Below are 18,847 nucleotides of genomic sequence, written 5' to 3' on the forward strand. Positions count from 1 at the left end.
GGCCAAAACTTTTGCTTCTTTAGAAGGGTGCACAGCCTTACGAAATCAAGCAAGCAAACACAAACAATAGGAGGTCTTCTGGGTTTTTAACCTTTATCCAAGGGGTCCTGTGCCCAACCCTGAGAGGTCAGAACCCTGCTTTATATTTGAACTTCAGTAGGCTGATTCAAAGGGGAACAGTTGCCAGGGAAAACAATCTGAACATGTCTTTATATCAGAAAAATGCTGACCCAGAAGAGATTTTTGCCAAATTATATCTTTACATTTTCTTTAAAAATGGCATTTTCTTTGTCTTATTTAACTCTTTGATATAAAAGACTATGTTTTGTTAATTTCCTACAAGTTCCCTCTCTTTTACAAAACAAGTTCTTTCTTTCATTCAAATTTAATTATCAATGCCTGACTTTCCTGTACCTGAGGTACTCCCAGTGCCATTTTAGCATAGTGTAGGGCTTTTCATGGGACAGCTGTTTTAATGAGTCTCTTTGCTATCTCTCTTATGCATGGAATCAAACGCACACAATTGTGATCTTAGACTATAGAAAAGGAGGTCATGAATGAAATCATTACCATTTTCCATTTTTTTCAAACTATTTTTCAAACCACATTCCTAAGTTTCCAACTAATGCAATGGGGAAATGGAGTTAGTCCCTCAAGAGAATTTATTATGATAGTGCAACCAAGGGTCACATCATTAGAAATTCAAGTACAACACTTGGCCACCTGTCATCACACAGATTCCTCCTTTTACTACTAGTATCATGTCTGGGACTAGTCTGCTTTCCCATGCAGTTCTCCAGGTGGTAGACAGTTGATTTGCTATATCCTTGATAACATCACAGATGTAAATTGCAAACCTTTGCTGCTTGTAATATACATGTGTTATACACACACACACACACACACACACACACACACACACACACACACACACACAACTCTACCTACCATCTATGTCTCTATCATCTATGCTTACATACACATACACATATATGTCCCAGTATGTACTTATACAGTTATATATGTATAATGCATATATGCATATGTATATAATTTATACTATGTACAATTTCAGTTATAGTAGACAATTAGAGAAGCACGGAGTCTAGTCCTATTTGATTCCTACTTTTAATTCATTAGCAATTCCCCATGACATTCCTGTTGAGTCTATACGGATATGAGGATCAATTGGCCATCTTGGGGATATAAGCACCCTTTTATGAAGACACAATTTTGGTTGAACCTGGGTATCTTGGGGATATGCAATAGTGAAAGTAGTAGCCAATTGGCCCAAAGCACAGGTTCCATTCCAAATGGGCAATAAGATCTCCAGTAAAGGTCCACCACAATATCACAACATCCTGGCATTACTAAGGTTAGTGTATTGTTTCATCTGCTCAAAGGCAGATAAATTTTCCCCAAATTCACATTCCTGTCCCCATCTTTCATATCAGGAGGTGTAAGTGTTCCTTCCTAAGGGGAGTTAAATAGTTGGGGATTGGGGTTGTCTCAGCACCTTTGTGGCTGTGAACAAAAGGGACTTAGGCATATAAGGGATGCTCTTAGGCCATCTTGTCCTAGAAAAGGAAGATCATGATTCCTGTATAGGATTCTGAGATCCATCAGAATGGCAATGGGACCACTTGAGCTTCTAACCTCTCTGTCACATAAACCTATTAATCATTCTTGTTTAATGTGTTAGCAGAATATTTGATCCCTCCCAGCCATAAGTTTCATCAGCTCGTCTGTTTCCCTGTGCTCCAAAGCTGTGCCCTCATTGGTGCCTATGAATGCCTAAAGTTATAATTCATTCCCATGGTTGTAATCTTTTTAATTGTTGGGCAACTAATTATTTGTGTATCATCTGTTCCCTTTAGTATTAATTAGGTCTCTTTATGACCAGACTTTTCTGAAAGAATGACCTTATGGAGACAAATCAGGAATTCATATATAGGTTCCCTACCTTTCCCTTTATGTTTTCAAAGGACTGATTTAAGGAAATTAATTCACATATGTACTGGTCAGTTATATGTCAGTTGTTCAGATTCTGTGATTTTTAATTGAATTCCATCAATCACAGAGTACCCATTATGTCTTTTCCCTTGAGTTTCTAGCAAGAATCTGTAAATAGATGGTTGGGTCCCTGAAGAAAGGGAGTCTCTCAGGTTGGGGTAGATCTTGGTTTAGTATGGAAAACACTCCATTTTGGAACTCAACAGGGTTTAAATAGTAATTAGTGGCTAGAATTAGATCTTCATGGTCTAAGAGAATAGCTTCATATATTGGAACTCTGCAGTCTGTTAGCCACCTTCCAGCCTTCTGCTGTAAGAGGTTTCTTACTTGGTCAGGACTGCTTATAATTAAACAGTCATGTAAGATTGACTTTTAGCTCTTCTAAATGAGAAAGGCAGTGACAGTTCCTAGTTGAATGTATTCCAACCTTCCCCTTGAGATGGGATCTAACAGTTTTGACAAATGGACCATCAGATGCTTTTTTATTCCATGTTCCCAAGTGAGTGGCTTCAGAAACTGTACCTTTGTCCACACTTGGAAAATGAGAGGACTTGTCAAAAGATGTTAAGACCAATATGGAACAGTTACTAATTCTGGGTTTGAGCTTTAACAGCTTAAGCTTGTTTTTCACCTCCCACAGAAGATCTGGCTCCTCATCTTGGAGTTTCTTCCTATGGCCTTTAGCCTGTATAGCACAAGAATCAAACCAGAGTTTATAAAGCCCCATTGAGCCCCAGAATTTTCTAATTTCTCCTGGTTTAGGGGAGTTGTGTATTAATTACTCCACTCTTTCAGAATATAACACTTAGCTCCATTTTCTAACCAGATAACCTAAGTATTTTACTTCCTTTCCTACATTGTATAACTTCTTTTTAGAAACTTTTTTTTTGGTCTTTTTGAGACAGAGTTTCTCTGTGGCATTGGAGGCTGTCCTGGAACTAGCTCTTGTAGACCAGGCTGGGCTCAAACTCACAGAGATGTTCCTACTTCTGCCTCTTGAGTGCTGGGATTAAAGGCATAGAAACATTGAGTCCCTGATCCGCAAGTAACTGCAATGAGGTTATCGTTTAATTAATAACTTCTTCTTCTGCTCCCAGGACTAATAAATCATGTGCTGGAAGAGTCCAATTTCTGAATGACCAGGGAAATTTAAAATTTCTTCTAAATTTGGCTAAACAAATTAGGGAACTCTATGCATTCTTGAGGAAGGACAGTCCATCTGGACTGTTCCTTTTTTTCTGGTTTCTGGATCTTCCCACTGTGAAGCAAATGCATCTCTACTTGAGTGTCTATTCTCAAGAAGAACTTTAATACTTGGAGTCAATCTTTTTCTCCCTTCCCAAGGAATGGGGAACAGATTCCTTGTATGTCTCCTAAGGTTTTATGCCTTCTCTCAGTAGGAGTAATCTTTAGCACTCTCTCTGTTTCCTTGTTCCACCCATTTGGCCTCTTCCTGCCTCCAGGATGAGAAACAATTAGATGCAAGTGACTCTCTCTTAATTCATCTACATTGCTCTCTGTTATAGGTGCTCTAAAATTACCACCTTCAACTCCCAAAACTTGTAGGTGTTGTAAAAATAAAAGACATAAGTGAGGGGAAAAGACATGGAGGAGAAACTTTCTCTGCAACCTACTAGGAAGGGTATTTATACCCTCAGTGTTCCTACTTCTAAATTTATCAAGGACCCTTTGTGGGAACCTTCTAGATAATAAAAGTTGCTACTCCTTCATTACTCTTTGAAAGCCATATTTCCTGTTTAAAAGGGGCCATTCCCTCTTTACGTGTCCCTTCTCCTTATATTTGTAACAATTGCTCTTTCAGGTCTCTTTGGAATGCTCTTTCCTCTATTGGTCCTATTGTGGGTTCTCTACTTAATGACTTGGGCTTTGAATTTCTGCATCCCTACCTGCAGTCAACATTGTCTTTGACTTTTATTTTTTATTTTCTTCATCCCTTCTTACATAGACCTTTGGGACCCCTTCAATAACTCTTCCATATTTTGTGCTTCCAGCCCTCAGTCTTCTGCAATTTTCTTGCTCTGTCTGGTCAGCTGTTTGTTGCTAGGGTACTATATGAACAGATACTTTAAACTTTCTAGTGGCTCTGCAATTTGAAGGAAGTTTCCCTGTTATATGCTAAAGTCCTTAATCACATTCTGGAACTGGTACTCTTCAGATTAAATTTTCAAGAAAATCTCTCATGTGAACAAGGTGAACCTCATTGTTATTATCTATACAGGATATTGTTTGGGAATTTTTCATCTGCTGCCCCTATATCCTGTCCTGGTGGATAGTCTCTTTTACAGGTTGCTGCCCTTCTCTTTACCCTCTTCTTGTAAGTATAGAACAAAATATTCAATATTGACAATAACTCAAACAAGGTATAGAGTTGATGCCCAAGGATTTGATCCAAGTGATCGGTCACCCATATGGATTTTCTATCAGAGGCTTCAATTCTGTTTCAAGCTTCAGACCTCTTGGTTATTAAGGAGGTATGGCCGGCCAATCTTTCAGCCAATCCTGTGCATAAAGTTGGCAAATCCTGACACCTAACAGAACCTCCCTGAGTGGGAACATAAAATCAGGAGGTTCTTTTTAGTGGAAGGGAGAATATCAAGTATCCTTCATATATCTTTCAAATTCTTCTTTTAAGGGGCAAATAGAACTGAGTTTTGGGAACAGGAGGGACATCTTTAGGAGGAAGAGTAAAGAGAGAAGGATCCATTGGAATTGGAGTTAGGACTAGGGATCCTGTTATGAGAAGAGGAGGATGCAGGTCATCATTGAGACCCTATTTTGAAGTTGGGCTCTCTTCTTCTCATTTATTTTGTTACTGTTGTTTCATAGGAAACGGGGGGGGGGTCCCAGATTCCTTTCTCCAGCAAAGAACACAATATATCTCCAAATTCACAGTCATGTTTAGACCTAAGTTTTAGTCAAAGAACCAGTGTATTTAATCATCCTGTTTCTTTCCCTTTTGTTCAGTGATTGTCTTCCTAGTGCTATAGCACATGACCCACAGGACTATCCAAGGGAATTTTGCTTTTACTCATCTCAGATTTTTATCCTCCTGACCCAGAGAAGAAGCCTGATTTCCTATCCCTGTCCATGGTTAGGGGTATCTTTATCAAAGACTCAGCCCTCATCTCATCTCCCTTTCCTATTGGGAAAACCCCTGGACTGTGTTTCAGAGACCCCCTCCTGGCTACTGGTACATATGTGTAACCCCACAATGACTTTGCTGCTGAACAGAGCTCAGGCAGTTCACTTCATGCCTCATGAAGCTGTCCTCAAGGTCATCCCTCTTTTGTTCAAAGATTTCTAGTACTCTCCCTGAATCACTTTCTTGCTAGAGCCTGGTGACTGATTAGAACTATGGCTTAGGAGTCAGCACCTGCTTGTCTTTCAATGTACCCTTCATCACACTGGATCATTGCTCCCTCTAGGATGACTCAGAAAGCAAGGAAAAAAGAATTTTCACTTTTTTCCTACCTTGCTTTGTGCTGGAAGCTGTGCTCAGGCCCTTATCGCTGCACTGTCAATCTACCTTCAATTTTGGGTTACAATTGTTAGTAAGGGAGATTAAATATTTTGTAAAGTAGGACAAATTTTCTCCATGTTCTATAATATAATCGAGGAACTGTGACCTACAATTCAAATGAATGACACCCTTGTTAGGTGTTTTAGGATGGATGACAACTCAAACAACTGTTATTATCCTTTATAGAGCATGCATTATTTTAACCATTTTCTCAAAATTTGTGTGCTGAACAATTGAGCCCATTATTGTAAAATGCTAGACTGTATAGGTAATATGTTTCTGTGATCAGATTTTGGTTGTCTAGCTGATGAGTGAATTAATTTACAACATGGCTTGTATCCTTGTTATCAGAGCACATTGGTGGCTTTTTAATGGAGAAATTTACTTTGGTGTGTCAAGGGTACTTAGGATTTATAAAAATTTGACTTTTGCTTAAAATTTAAAGACAAGTCTTTTTTAGTTTTCTTTTTCTTAAAAGAAAAATTCTACTTTGCTTCCCATTAATGGGTATATCCCTGAGGTTCATTCCTTCAATTTTTCAGCCCCCCAAGTAGTGTTAGGGTCTTTTTACTGCAGTTCACTGTTGTGTTAATAGCTCTAAGGAGGTTTCAGAAAGGGGGAGAATGAACACCCCAGGATAGGTCTTTACACAGACAGATTGAAATGGAGAGTTGAACAGTTAGCAATTAATTTATTAAATGTGCTCAGTCAGGACAGATAAATCAAAGAAATGTGCTTCCCCCTACTTGGATGTCAGCAAGAGATTGGCCTGAAGTTTCTGAGATAATTACCTCAACTTTCTGCTCCCTCTTTGCTCACATAGACCTAGCCGCAATTTTCCCCTAGTGCGCTAGTGAACAGGCTAAATTAGCCCCAGATCTTTAGAAACCCTTCAAGCACCTTTAACTTTGACATGCTGTTAGGTTATAATTTCTACTAAACTTACTCTTTGCTTCTCAAAAATACCAATTTATTGTTTTTGATATGGGATCTGAAAACAGTTATACTGCTGGCCTAAAGGTAGTTTATGCTGGCCTAAAGCTTGTGAAAATCCTCCTGCCTCAACATTTTGAATGTTGAGATTCCAGTCTTTGGTTGTTTGAAGTGGAGTTTGAAGCATTGAGCCATTTATTTAAACATAAACCTAGTAAGAAGAGAAATAACCTTGACATTTTCTTTTCAGATGGCAGCTGAATGGCAGTGATATTGATACAAGTCTGGACCATCGTTATAAATTGAATGGAGGAAATCTGGTAGTTATTAACCCCAACAGAAATTGGGATACAGGAAGTTACCAGTGTTTTGCTACAAATTCGATTGGAACAATAGTTAGCAGAGAAGCCAAACTCCAGTTTGCCTGTAAGTTTATGTTTGTAAATATATCAAAAACCAATATTTTAAAGTGCATATATAAAGCTGTGTAGTCATTTTGACTTTTGAAACTATGTAATTTTTAAACTTCAGAACTGTTGGATAATTGGGCATTAATTTTGGATACTTATGTTTCTCTAGAGGAGCAAAACTGATAGAGTAAATTATATATATGGATATTTATTAGAATGGCTTATTGGCTATGATCTGGCTAGTGCTACAGCAGCTGTATACCAACACAAATGTCAAGAATCTAGTAGGTGTTTATTCCACAATGCATGTCTCAACTTGCCTTTGGTCCATGTTGGAATGTTAAGGTAGACCTTATTACCACCAAGGGTAGATGAGCTTGCCATCGAGAGTGAGGCCTAGCAGGTAAAAGGCAGAAACTTCCTTGTTTGTCCAGTTATATGGCCTGAAATTAGAAAGTGTGGCCCATATTTAGGCTTGGTGTTCTGACATTAAGTGAACCAATTAAGAAAAAGTTATCCCACAGGTGTGCTCAGATGGCTGGAGTTTAGTAGATTCCAGATACAGTCAACCAAGATTAGCTAGCACATTCCCAATTTAATGTAAAATTTAGCTATAAATACTTGTATCTGTGTGCATGTGTGTGTTCTACATTGATATTTTTGGGAAGTTGTGTTCTAGGACAGAAAAAATACAGTTAAAGCTGTACTTATTCAACAGTGACTCTGTGTTTTCTACTGAGTTAGAATTGAAAGGAGTAGGAAGTCCCTATATAACCCTGTGGCCCTTATTCTTTAAAAATTAAATTATAAATACATCCTCCAACTTTGAACAAAATAGGAAAGACAATGAGGAAAGAAGAAAATAACTTACCTGATGACATGGGCACTTCCATGTGGCTTTGTCACAAGTGACCTCTCCAGTGGCATTCAATACAAACCCATTGAGCCTGGCATTGAAGATCATGTCTCTACTATATTAATTGAATCTGAGTCAAAACATGAGTAAAACACTTTTTTCCATAGAGCGTTTAAGAATGGAAGCAGAGAATCAATTGACGTGTAAATCTAATTAATTTTTATCAATAAAAATTTGGGAGGTAAATATTGGGGTATGAACCTGTAAGATCAGAGAACAGGGAGCAGCAGCTGCCAGTTGTTTTCCACCTCTTCTGCTCCTCTGTCCAAAAGGCCAAGATCCTCTCTCAGCCCCACTTTACCACTTCCTGTCTCCTCTCTGTCCACAGTCCTCCAAACCTCTAAAGTCAGCTAATGGTTATCTCTGTCTTCTGACTCCAAGCAAGCCTTATTTTCAGAGCACAATCGAAATATCACACAACACTCAATTTCATTTTATCTTTGTATGTTTTCTAACTCCTTTTTTTTTCATTGTCTGGTTGGTATAGAATGCATATCACAATCAGTATAGTTTAATGTTTCCTTTAGTTCTGTTACACTGCAATTACTTTGAAATTGAAGTGTGTAAGTTTCTATAACCTGGTAGTATTTGCTTACCAGCCCTATATAATCCATAATGAAATTGTTGGCCAAATATTTCATATGTGGCTCATTCTTTTAATTTCTTTTTTATAATGACCATGTTGGACTTTGCTCTTGTCATTATAGTCTGTTTAATATGTTTCTTATATTAAACTCATTGTTTTTCATCTCCTATGTACAGACATTTTTCAATAAAAAGATTTATTTATTCTTTTATGTGAATGTTGAGTATGTCTGAATGTATGCAAATATGCCATGTTTGGCAAATGCTCTTGTTAGCTGGAAGAGAAAGTCAGATCTCACAGAACTAGAGTTGCATATGGCTGTGAGCCTTCAAATGTGGGTACTAGAAACTAAATGTGGGTCATTTGGCAGAACTGAGAGTGATGCTAAGGGAGTGATGCTAAACCCTTCCTGAATGTGTATAGCACTCTCCCATGGGCTGGATGCTCAGAGGGAATCAAAGTGATAAAAGCAAGAATCCATGAAACATAGAAGGTATTGCTATGCCTCCTGATTGGCCACTCCTCTGCCATGTACACCTGGCCACTCCTCTGCCATGTACTCCACTTCTGGCCACTCCTGTACCATGCACTCCTGGCCACTCCTGTACCATGCACTCCTGGTGACTGCTGTACCAGCACTCCTGGCCACACCTCTGCCATGTACTCCACTCCTGGCCGCTCTTCTACCACGCATTTCTGGAATTCCTCTCCTCTTCTGGCTACCTCTTCTTCCATGCCCTCCTAGCCATAATGGGATGAAAACAATGAATCTGTGAGCCAAAGAAGCATATTTTCAAGGCACAATAAAGTTCCCTTGACCCTTCCAATCTTTTCACCCAGTAAAAAATGATGAAAAACTAACAAAGCTAAAAACACAAAACAAATTGCTGTCCAGCTCAAAGTGCATCAACTCTTCTTTGCTCCAGGCCCTCCCATTTTCTCTTCTTTCCTTCCCTTGCTATCTCACCTTACTATTTATTGGTAGTGTCTTTACTTTTCTAAAGCTGGCATGTACCACATCAGGTTACATTTTAGAACTTAAACTCAACTCAGGAAGTACTGATTAGTCCCTTGCACTTTTCTTTAGCTTTCTCATCTGCCTTAAAAGTTTTAACTGATCCTAATCTTGGCATCTGGTTACTTATCAGTCTGGGTATACAGTGAGATTCTTTTACCTTGTGATATTTTATATTTTTTGTGTTCCCAGAATGATTCATTTTGAAGATTCAGGTAGCCATCTTGCTCACAAGTCTCCTAACACATTACACCAATGAAGTAGTAAATGCATTATTTTTAATTAATGTGATAGGGATATAGATTCTGGTAAAGAGGTTAATTAAATGGATTGTTATTAATCATTACTTTTAATAAAGGTAGAAGGTATTTAACAATTGTTAGAGTAGATTAACTTAACTTGGAAATGAGGACACAATATATTACTAGTGTGTAAAGAAAAGGAAGCATAAAGATGGGGACCTTTGTGTAGACAGGATTCAGAGAAGTTCAGACAGTCTTCACTGAAGGTAAAGGCACTGTAAGCATCACCACTGAACAGTATCCCCCTATCCTATCCAGGCTACATTGTATATTCTTATGTTTTACCCCTCTGTTTCCCTTAGCAAGGTGGAACATTCTGTTGTGCTCAGCACAAATAAATGAGTGTGTGAAAATATAGCCATTTCCCCACTTTGGTATTGGTGAAATAAAAAGACTTTATTTTTGATGTGCTTTAAAATGTGGTTGGCAATGAAATTAAAACACAGTTATTAATATTCCACAAAGCCAGTTTTTCTTCGGAGATAGTCCCTTTCATTACATTGTGGAATACTCAGACATATGGACAGAAGCAATATGTGCAAGAATATGTGAATTTTACACATTTTCTTAGGTATTTGTTGTGGTGTTAAATGTGCAGTTTTTCAAATTGGTTGGGGGTGTTTTCAAAACTTCTTAATTCTCTCTACTGAATGTTTAAGGAGTTGTGTTAAAAGCCCAAGTATGCATATTTTAATAACTGTCTTTGTCTTGCAGTTAACTAATTCTTGATTACAATGCTCTTTTTTATTTTAACCAATGGTGTTATTTAAAAATAAACATGAATTATATTAGATGTATAAATGGTATGAAGAATATCTGTTACCTGCCACTTATCTTTTAGGATTCGAATTATTTGAAGCATCATTTTTCCTCCTGAGGAAAAAAATTTACTGGAGATCCATTCTTCCTCACTGCTTGTATAGTTGGCAACTGTTCTAAAATGAATGTATATCTATCTGAGCATTTTTTGACTACATGTGCATGTACTTCTAAAAGTTTCTTACAAGTTTAAATTTCTTAATGGCAAGTAACACAGTGCATATATGAACAAACTTTTGTTCCTCCACGGCTGTGTTTCCAAATATACATCCATGAGCAGTATCAGATACCTTATCAATGTTCTGGTGCAACTCTAAAGCTGTTTAGAGTGCTATGGGATAGACTGGTTTTCCTGTATATAGCAGGGTTATGTCTTTCTAGAACTATGTTCTGTGTACTTCATGGCCTTAGGTCTGCTGTTTTTCCTCATTCCTAATGTCCATAATTTTAGAGTAGCATGCAATGGAGCACACCTAGAAAGGATGAATTGTACAGTCATTTGAGCTAGATTGTCTGTCTAAAATTGTTCCATGGGGGTACTTGACTGAAAGACAGCCATATATTCTGTTAGAAGTCATTTCCTTCAGAATATTAAAGCTGCTTCTCCTCATTGCCTGACTTCAGTTTCTGTTCTTGGGAATTCTAATGTCATTTTGATTGATGGCATTCTATACAGAGGTCCCATTTTTCTCAAAGAAATCTGGTGGGATTCTCTCTGTATATGCAAGATCCTGAAATTTCATAATATCTTGTTTGGTTCTTGGAATTAGCAGAATATATATATATATATATATATATATATATATATATATATATATATTCTAATTACCACACAGTAAGCCAGTAGCCATTTGGATGGAAGAATTTTAGGCTTTCCTTTTCTTAGTTTTGTGAGTGTTGTGACTTATGCCTGGAGCCACTGTCATAGGATCATTGCTTACAACCTTTCCCATCCTTCCAAATCTATTTCCCTTTGACATTTACATATACTTATAGGTGGATTACTAACTCCTTATTTGAACACTTCCATTGAGATTTTAATATCTGTTATGACATTTCCCCCTAGCTCGAATATTTATTTCTCACTTGTCAGTCAAAGCTCCTCAGGCATTATTTTATTTTAGGAAAATTTTGTAGACGGTAAGTTAATTGCTTTATGCACTTAAAGTTATATTTGGGAACAAAATCCATGAATATGTTGCTTATTGATTAAATTTGGTATCTGAAAGTTTCATATAAATCTATAGCGTATTCTGTTTACTTTCACCCACTACCCACTTTCATCTCCTCCTACCACGTTTATCCCTCAGTCTTCCCTAGAGGTCATTTTCCTCCATGTTTGGCATTTTGCTTTGTTTTATGACCCCCCTCCCCAATTTTAACCAGAACTGTCTCTGTGGTTAGGGTTGTGGAACTATCTATTGGAAACTGGTGGGTTCACTGTTTGCTACATAACTGATGGTAATCCCTTCTATAGAATCTATCAGTTGCCAAAAGTTCAAAATTCTCATAATTTAAGATAAATTTCTCTTTGAAATATTTTTCTGGGATTATATCTATATCAGATGATATCCATACTGAATGTAGGAGTGATTTCCTTAACTTATCTTCCTTCACACAAACTCAGATTTCTTAGGAAGAAAGACAATCCAGTTTCCTTTCCTATGGACAAAGAGCTCCACTAGTTTCTGGTAGCTGAGTGAGGGAAAGGCCTTAAGATGGTAGAGTCCATGATACATAAATGTATTTAATCCACCTGCTTCTTCATGGGACTCCTTAAAAATTTACATGATGACCTAAAGTGTAATTATTATTTTCTTACCAATTTACTCTTTGGGCATGGAATATAGAGCTCTTTTTTTCTGACATGAATGGGTTGGGGGATATATGAATAAATGCTGTGTGAATCTTTACTGTGCCTTTGCTTAATTTCCTCTCTCTGATGTGTTTGCTACTCTCTAATCCATTGGATTCTGTCCACTCTTTTTGTCACTATTCTGATTATAGTTTAGAAAGTAATCTCTTTGTGTACCAAAGACTTAATCCTATAATTTCTATTTCTCAACATTCACCCTTGGCCTTTAATCTTTGTCCTTTATTGGTAGATTTATGCCTTTAAAACTCTTTTATTGCAAGAAAGTCAGTTTGGGGGATATTCTAAGCCATAGGTAGAAATTAAATTTAGGTGTTTTACTTCGAGTTGTTGTTGTTGAACTTAACTCATATTCTTTGTGTTTTATCCTGCATGTACTATGGCTGTCACTTGCAAGTTCTTCTTGCATTTGGGATCAGTTTCCTTCTTTAGGATGTCTGATGGATTGTTTTAACTGTCAACCTGACACACTTGCAATCACCTGGAACAGAGTCGCAATGAGGTGTTGTCTAGAACATGTCTGTGGGTATGTCTTTGGAACACAGTCTTGATTATGTTCATTGGTGTGGGAATATCCAGGATACTCTGGGTGGCAACATCCCCTAGCTTTGGACACTAGAGTGGATGAGAGTGGAGAGAGCATGCTAAGTTCAAGAAGGTATACATCTATTGTCTCTCTTCCCTTGACCGTGTGATGAAGTGATTAATGTTCCAAATGTTTTGACTTTCCTCACAATGCTATAGCATAACCTGAAACTATGAGCTAAAATAAATCCTTTCTCCCTTAATTTGGTTTTCTTCAGGATGTTCTATCACAACAACATAAACATGGGCAGATACTTGCTCTTCAAAATGGTTTCAGCAAGTAGAGTCTGGGTGGGACCAATATCATTTCATTGATTGCCTCTTTTTCCCGTTGGTCTAACTGTATATTTCTTTAACCTTCATTCAAAAAAAATTTTGTTTGAAATTTAATAATAAAGTCCCAGGTACTAGAGACAGTCTATGTAGGTTTCCCCCCCTGCCCCAATCTCCCACTCACCAAACATGTGGTTTGGGTCCTTATCTATGAAACCAAGATAGCAGACTCTTTCTTGTCAAGTGTCAAGATTAGATAAAGTACAAATATGAGACACTGTAATTTCTGAATGCTTTATTGAATGTCTCTTAGGAGGCATATCTCATGAAACCCTGGGAAAATTTTCATTGTGTGCTTTCTACTTTTCTTGTACAGGGATTCAATTTTGCTTCTTTGGGCTCCCATTTAAATATACTCAAAGTATCTCCACAGTCTCTTGCATCTCTTTCTTCTCTTCTTTATTATTTTCTTCCCTAGGACTCCATGGTCTATAGTCACCTCCTTAGCCGTAACTTGTACTCCATTCATTATTTTCCCTCTAACTTCTCCCTAATTTGTTTTTAACCAAATGTCAAATATTTAATAGTGGTTAGTATTTTCTCATGTCTAGATATCCTGTCTTGTCATTTTCATATGTTCTCATTTTCTTTTGAAATTATTCAGTTTTCCCTCTGATGATATGATTTGTCTCTTATTTTAAAGTATAAAGAACTCAGACACTTTTACTTTATAGTGATGCTTTTCAAACTCAGGATAATTGTAAGTGCTATTCTGTGACTTATTGATCTTGTGGTTCTCATTTTTTTTGTTAAGTACTTTTTTGCCTTTATTGTTGCAAATTCATACTTCAGTCGCATCTCTGACTGCTTATGGAAATATGGGACTTGCTATTTTTGGTTGAAAGAGTATCCAAGCAGATATAATCACTTCTGCCAGGAACCTCAGGAATAAAACTAGCCAGGGAGTGATTTTGTGTTAGTATATTGGCATTGTGTAGCCAGTCATGTGGTCAGTCTTCATCAAGCTTGTAGTGTGCAGTATCTGAAGCTGCCAATATGGAACCATTGATCTAAGGAGCTCCCTGTAAGCCTCATGTCATTGCCATCATCAAATAGGTATCTAAATTCTAAATTCACATTGTTTAGAGATGCTTTGATTCATTAACATTGATCTCATGTCCAACAGCTATGCATGCAGTTCATGCATTAACAAAGCTTATCTTTCATTTTCTCCTTGAGATTCTGCACATCCATAGCCATATTTTCACAAAAAGGAACACTGGAGAGCATTTCCAAGCCATACCAGGTTGTATTAAATAGTGATATCACCAGTAGAAAAAATGAAATGTATTAACAATGTGGCATTCAATGTGTTAAGAAAGGACAGTTCGTGTTGATTGTGGAAAGTTCAACAAGACTAAGAGGAGAATGCCCTTCCCATTTATATGGGAATACCTAATAGGGGGACTTGACATCTCACCCCTCTTCACATTCAAAACATGTGAAATACTAAATTTTAGGCAAGGTATTTTATAAAGTAGGGCATGAATTATACTTTTGTTAGTATTATCTATATTGTATGTAATATGCAGTCATTAGTAACTGTCTTGGTCTTTATATAACATTATAACATTATATAACATTTGTCATATCAAGCTGCTTATGTTCAAGTAATACTATATATATATATATATATATATATATATATATATATATATATATATCCAGAGTGAAATAATGGTAGAAAATCTGATAGCCCTAGGAAAATCTGTAAATATTTTTATAAATGAGATGAAAATTTACATGGATCCACCATGACACTCATTTCCACCACAATCCCATTTCAAGAATAAAGATAGTGACATATGTTCTAATCCTTTGCCTGGCTCCATGCCCTGGTATAACAAGAAGCATAGCCCTTCAAGGATGCAGGATGTATGTAGAAGTTCTTGAAAACTGAACCTGCACCCCATGTTTCCACATAAGCAGTTAAACTTAAGCCACGATGTTATCCAGATGATGTTGTCATCCTCTTTACCATCATTACACTGCCTAGCAACCACTGTAAAATCCCTACTGTTTATGAGTCAGCTTTGCAACTTGCTTTTTTTATCTCAGCTATTAATTTTAGACGTAGCTGTAATTGCTAGAAATACCATGGAACTACTATTCTGTTATTTTTTGAGACTATATTTTATGGTGTAAACAATATTAGTGAGTGGAAAAACAGGCCTTGTGTGAAAATTAATGGGTTTGGAGCTATTTTGGAGAATAAATGCACTTCCTGAAGAGTGCACACATGATTCTGCTTGCTAGTTTTGTCAAAATATAGACCTCATAGCTCTCCTTTCTTTTCTCAAAAAGTGCCCTTCTACCTCCATGTCACCATACATCAATACCCATGTTATCTTATCTAATCTCAACTCTCTGGAAGAATTTGATAATGTCTGGAGTCATCTACATTGGTTAAAGACAGACTTTTGGATTGTTTAGGTCTAAAGGTCAGTCATTATTAAACTGCCCTTTTCTGATATTGGATACGTTCCTCAATAAACCTTACTGCTTTGTCTTCAAACCTCCTTTTGCTGTCTTCTACCACCTTTTGATGGTGTCAGATTGGTCTGACATTTCCTCTGCTTCAGTTTCGCATGAACATGGTCTAGCTATTTCTCTTTTCAGGACCTTCTCTCCTCTGTTGTTCTCTGGCTTCTATCGAGGAATCAGACGGAAACTTTTCAGTTTTTCTGGACAATTCCATCCCTTCCTGTAAAAAAGAGTCTCTAATGAAATCTCCACTTTTTTTTTTTTTTTTTGAGAATCAGGATGTATTTCATTTATTTCCTTGGCTCCCCAGGTTCTGTCTAACTCACCATAGGCAATCTTCCAAGTCTTCCCTGCTCTTTTATTGGAGGCAGGTGAGTAGCTAGCCCTTTCTCCTCATAATGAGAATGTCCTTAGGGCCTTTGCTGCCCACACCTTTCTCTCTATTTTACTCAGTTCATTCAGGTCACTATCAGGGTCACCTCCTAGTGATTATTTGTTGCCCTCTGTGTTTTTCATCCAGGCCGTGAACCTTAGTACAAATTTTATATGTTTTTATTTGTTTCTCTCTACCACACATGTTTGAAAGATTATGCTGTTCACTGATGAAGAACCTGGCAGATGACCTGGAATTTTTTTTTTTCAAGACAGGGTTTCTCTGTGGCTTTGGAGGCTGTCCTGGGACTAGCTCTTGTAGACCAGGCTGGTCTCAAACTCACAGAGATCTGCCTGCCTCTGCCTTCCAAGTGCAGGGACTAAAGGCATGTGCCAACACAGCCCGGCCCGATGACCTGGAATTTAGTTAGTCTTCATTCATTATCTGTACAATGGATGAAATAATGAGTTAGGAAATGGGGATCCATGAAATCAGAGTTCATCACTTGCCAGGTAAAGCAGGAGCTGTGCCTTACCGCCAGTGCCTTGGCTTTCAGATTCCATGCTATAAAACCCAACCCTGTCTATATTAAACCAAACAAGATTCAAAGTGGGACACAGCTCAGGGTTCACTAGTCGAGGAACTCTGACCTAGACACCTACAGAAGACACCTATGAGATTTAAAATGATTATAATAATTACCACTTCACTCTTAACAAGGTACATAGGACAGTATTTGCTGAATTGATATTTCTTGTTTTCCTACTCCATCCATTTGTAATTGTTTTATATAAAGCAAAAATTGATCATTTGCCCTGACAGAGATTTCTCTTTGCCTGCCAGGTGAAGGGTAGTGCATTTTTCACTTTTATAAGATTATAGTATTTAAAAGCTAGCGAGACTTGGCAAATACAAGTTGAAGAAAGCTTAAACAAATGCAGAAAGTTTAAAGGGTGACCCCCACTGTGGCTGGCTATTATCTGAAAAGAAAAGATATGGAAGACTAATTAGCTAAACTTGGGTTATAATTAGCTGGAGCCCTGTTCTCTGAGAGTTGTAGGCAGCCCCATTTCTCAGAGATAAACAATGCAGCTGAAAACACACATTTTGGCTTTGAACCTAAGTGACTTTGATGAAGTTCAATGCTGCTATGCTCTGCTGGTGTAAAAACAAGTTAACTTAAAGGATTACAACTCACTGTGCAATTCATATACCACTAAATGTAAAACTTAATTTTTTTATTAGACAGTTATTTTTAATCTTGTCACATAGGAAAGGGGAAGTTATTATTTTCTTTCTTTGTTTATAATTTGTTGAGACAGGATCTCACACTGTAGCCCAGGCTCTCCTGGAACTCACCTATACCAGCCTTAAATTCTCAGAAGTCCATTTATCTCATCCTAGCAAGTTTTGGGACTACTGATGTTAGCTAGCACCTACCCAAAACATGTGATTTTTAAAAATGTTTTCTATCATCATGTTTTAATTATTGATTTTTTTCATTTTATAGTTTCCTATACATGGAATGACTTTGTGCTTTTATTTCTTTTTTATCATATAAATAGTTGTAAGATATCTGCATATAGGATATTCATGAGGTAACACTAATATAAGAGGTCACAACTATGGGAGCTGTTTAACTGAGGATATTCCACTGACATATTTATTTAAACATACTCTTAATTTTTGTGTGTCCTCACATATTCTTAAGAAACAAATATGTATGGAAAATCAAAATAGACAGTTAATATTCCTGCTATGATCTAATAAGACAGAATGGTCCATTTTTTCTTTAGAGCATCATATGCTTCTGTTGGAGGACACTCTGTCATGCTGGATCTTTTGGAGTTGAATATCTGGTTCATTTATTAAGTTTTGTTTGTTTTCTTCTTAGGATTTCTGAATGTGTATTTTCCCATTCATAAACCAACAAGTGGTCCAACGGTGATAACAGACATAATAAAAATGTCTTAATGTGACATCATAATGAAAGGGTAAATAATCAGAAGAAATTATAGATTTCAAGAACAAAATTCATATGTTTATTTGGTTACTACCCTTTGAGTATTTCTAAGTACCAGATCCTTATTTAATAGAGCTGAGGGTTTAGTGAAGAGTAGAATTAATCAGCCAAATATACAATTATATGCATGTTATACCAGATATTGTAAAGCAAGGCAATAGCTTCTTCTTTCCTCACAATCTGTTTTTGGTTACTCAAATTTTACTTATTCTTCAGGCTTATTGAGAATAAGAATCAAGTGTGGTGTAAAGGAATGGAGGTTATTCGAGTGCAGATCACCATGACATCAGATAAGTTGGGAAAATGTGCCCACTGGATAGATAGTTCAAGTGTATAAGCCTTTTTAAAGCACTTCAGAGAGAATTGAGCAGAGTGAGTTGTTTGATTTATACAGATTGCTATTTGGTAATTAAATCAGGTTGGAGTAATCATGCAAACACAAATACTAAGAGAAATCTAGGAAATGGTAACTTGACTTTCACAGTTGTTACTTTTTAAGAGAGAAAAGGGATAGAGAAACAATACAGGTTGGTGATGAATTAGTTATGGGAATATGAACTACTTTCTCATAGCATTGTGTGGATGGTAGTGTGGTAGTTCATCAAGATAGGTGATGTTGGAAGACCAGAAGGTTTTTTTTT

At 37.0% G+C, this 18,847-nt stretch overlaps 1 protein-coding gene across 1 annotated transcript in view; it reads left to right on the top strand.

The window, feature by feature from the left end:
* Positions 1-18,847, top strand: part of Cntn3 (contactin 3) — a 296,693-nt gene that overhangs the window by 51,391 nt on the left and 226,455 nt on the right. Inside the window, exon 3 of the mRNA XM_027428982.2 lies at positions 6,738-6,913. Within this exon, the coding sequence (XP_027284783.1) occupies positions 6,738-6,913 (176 nt within the window). The remainder of the gene's footprint in view (positions 1-6,737; positions 6,914-18,847) is intronic.

Source organism: Cricetulus griseus, chromosome 8 (assembly GCF_003668045.3).
Source record: "Cricetulus griseus strain 17A/GY chromosome 8, alternate assembly CriGri-PICRH-1.0, whole genome shotgun sequence".
In the NCBI taxonomy this organism is placed as follows: domain Eukaryota; kingdom Metazoa; phylum Chordata; class Mammalia; order Rodentia; family Cricetidae; genus Cricetulus; species Cricetulus griseus.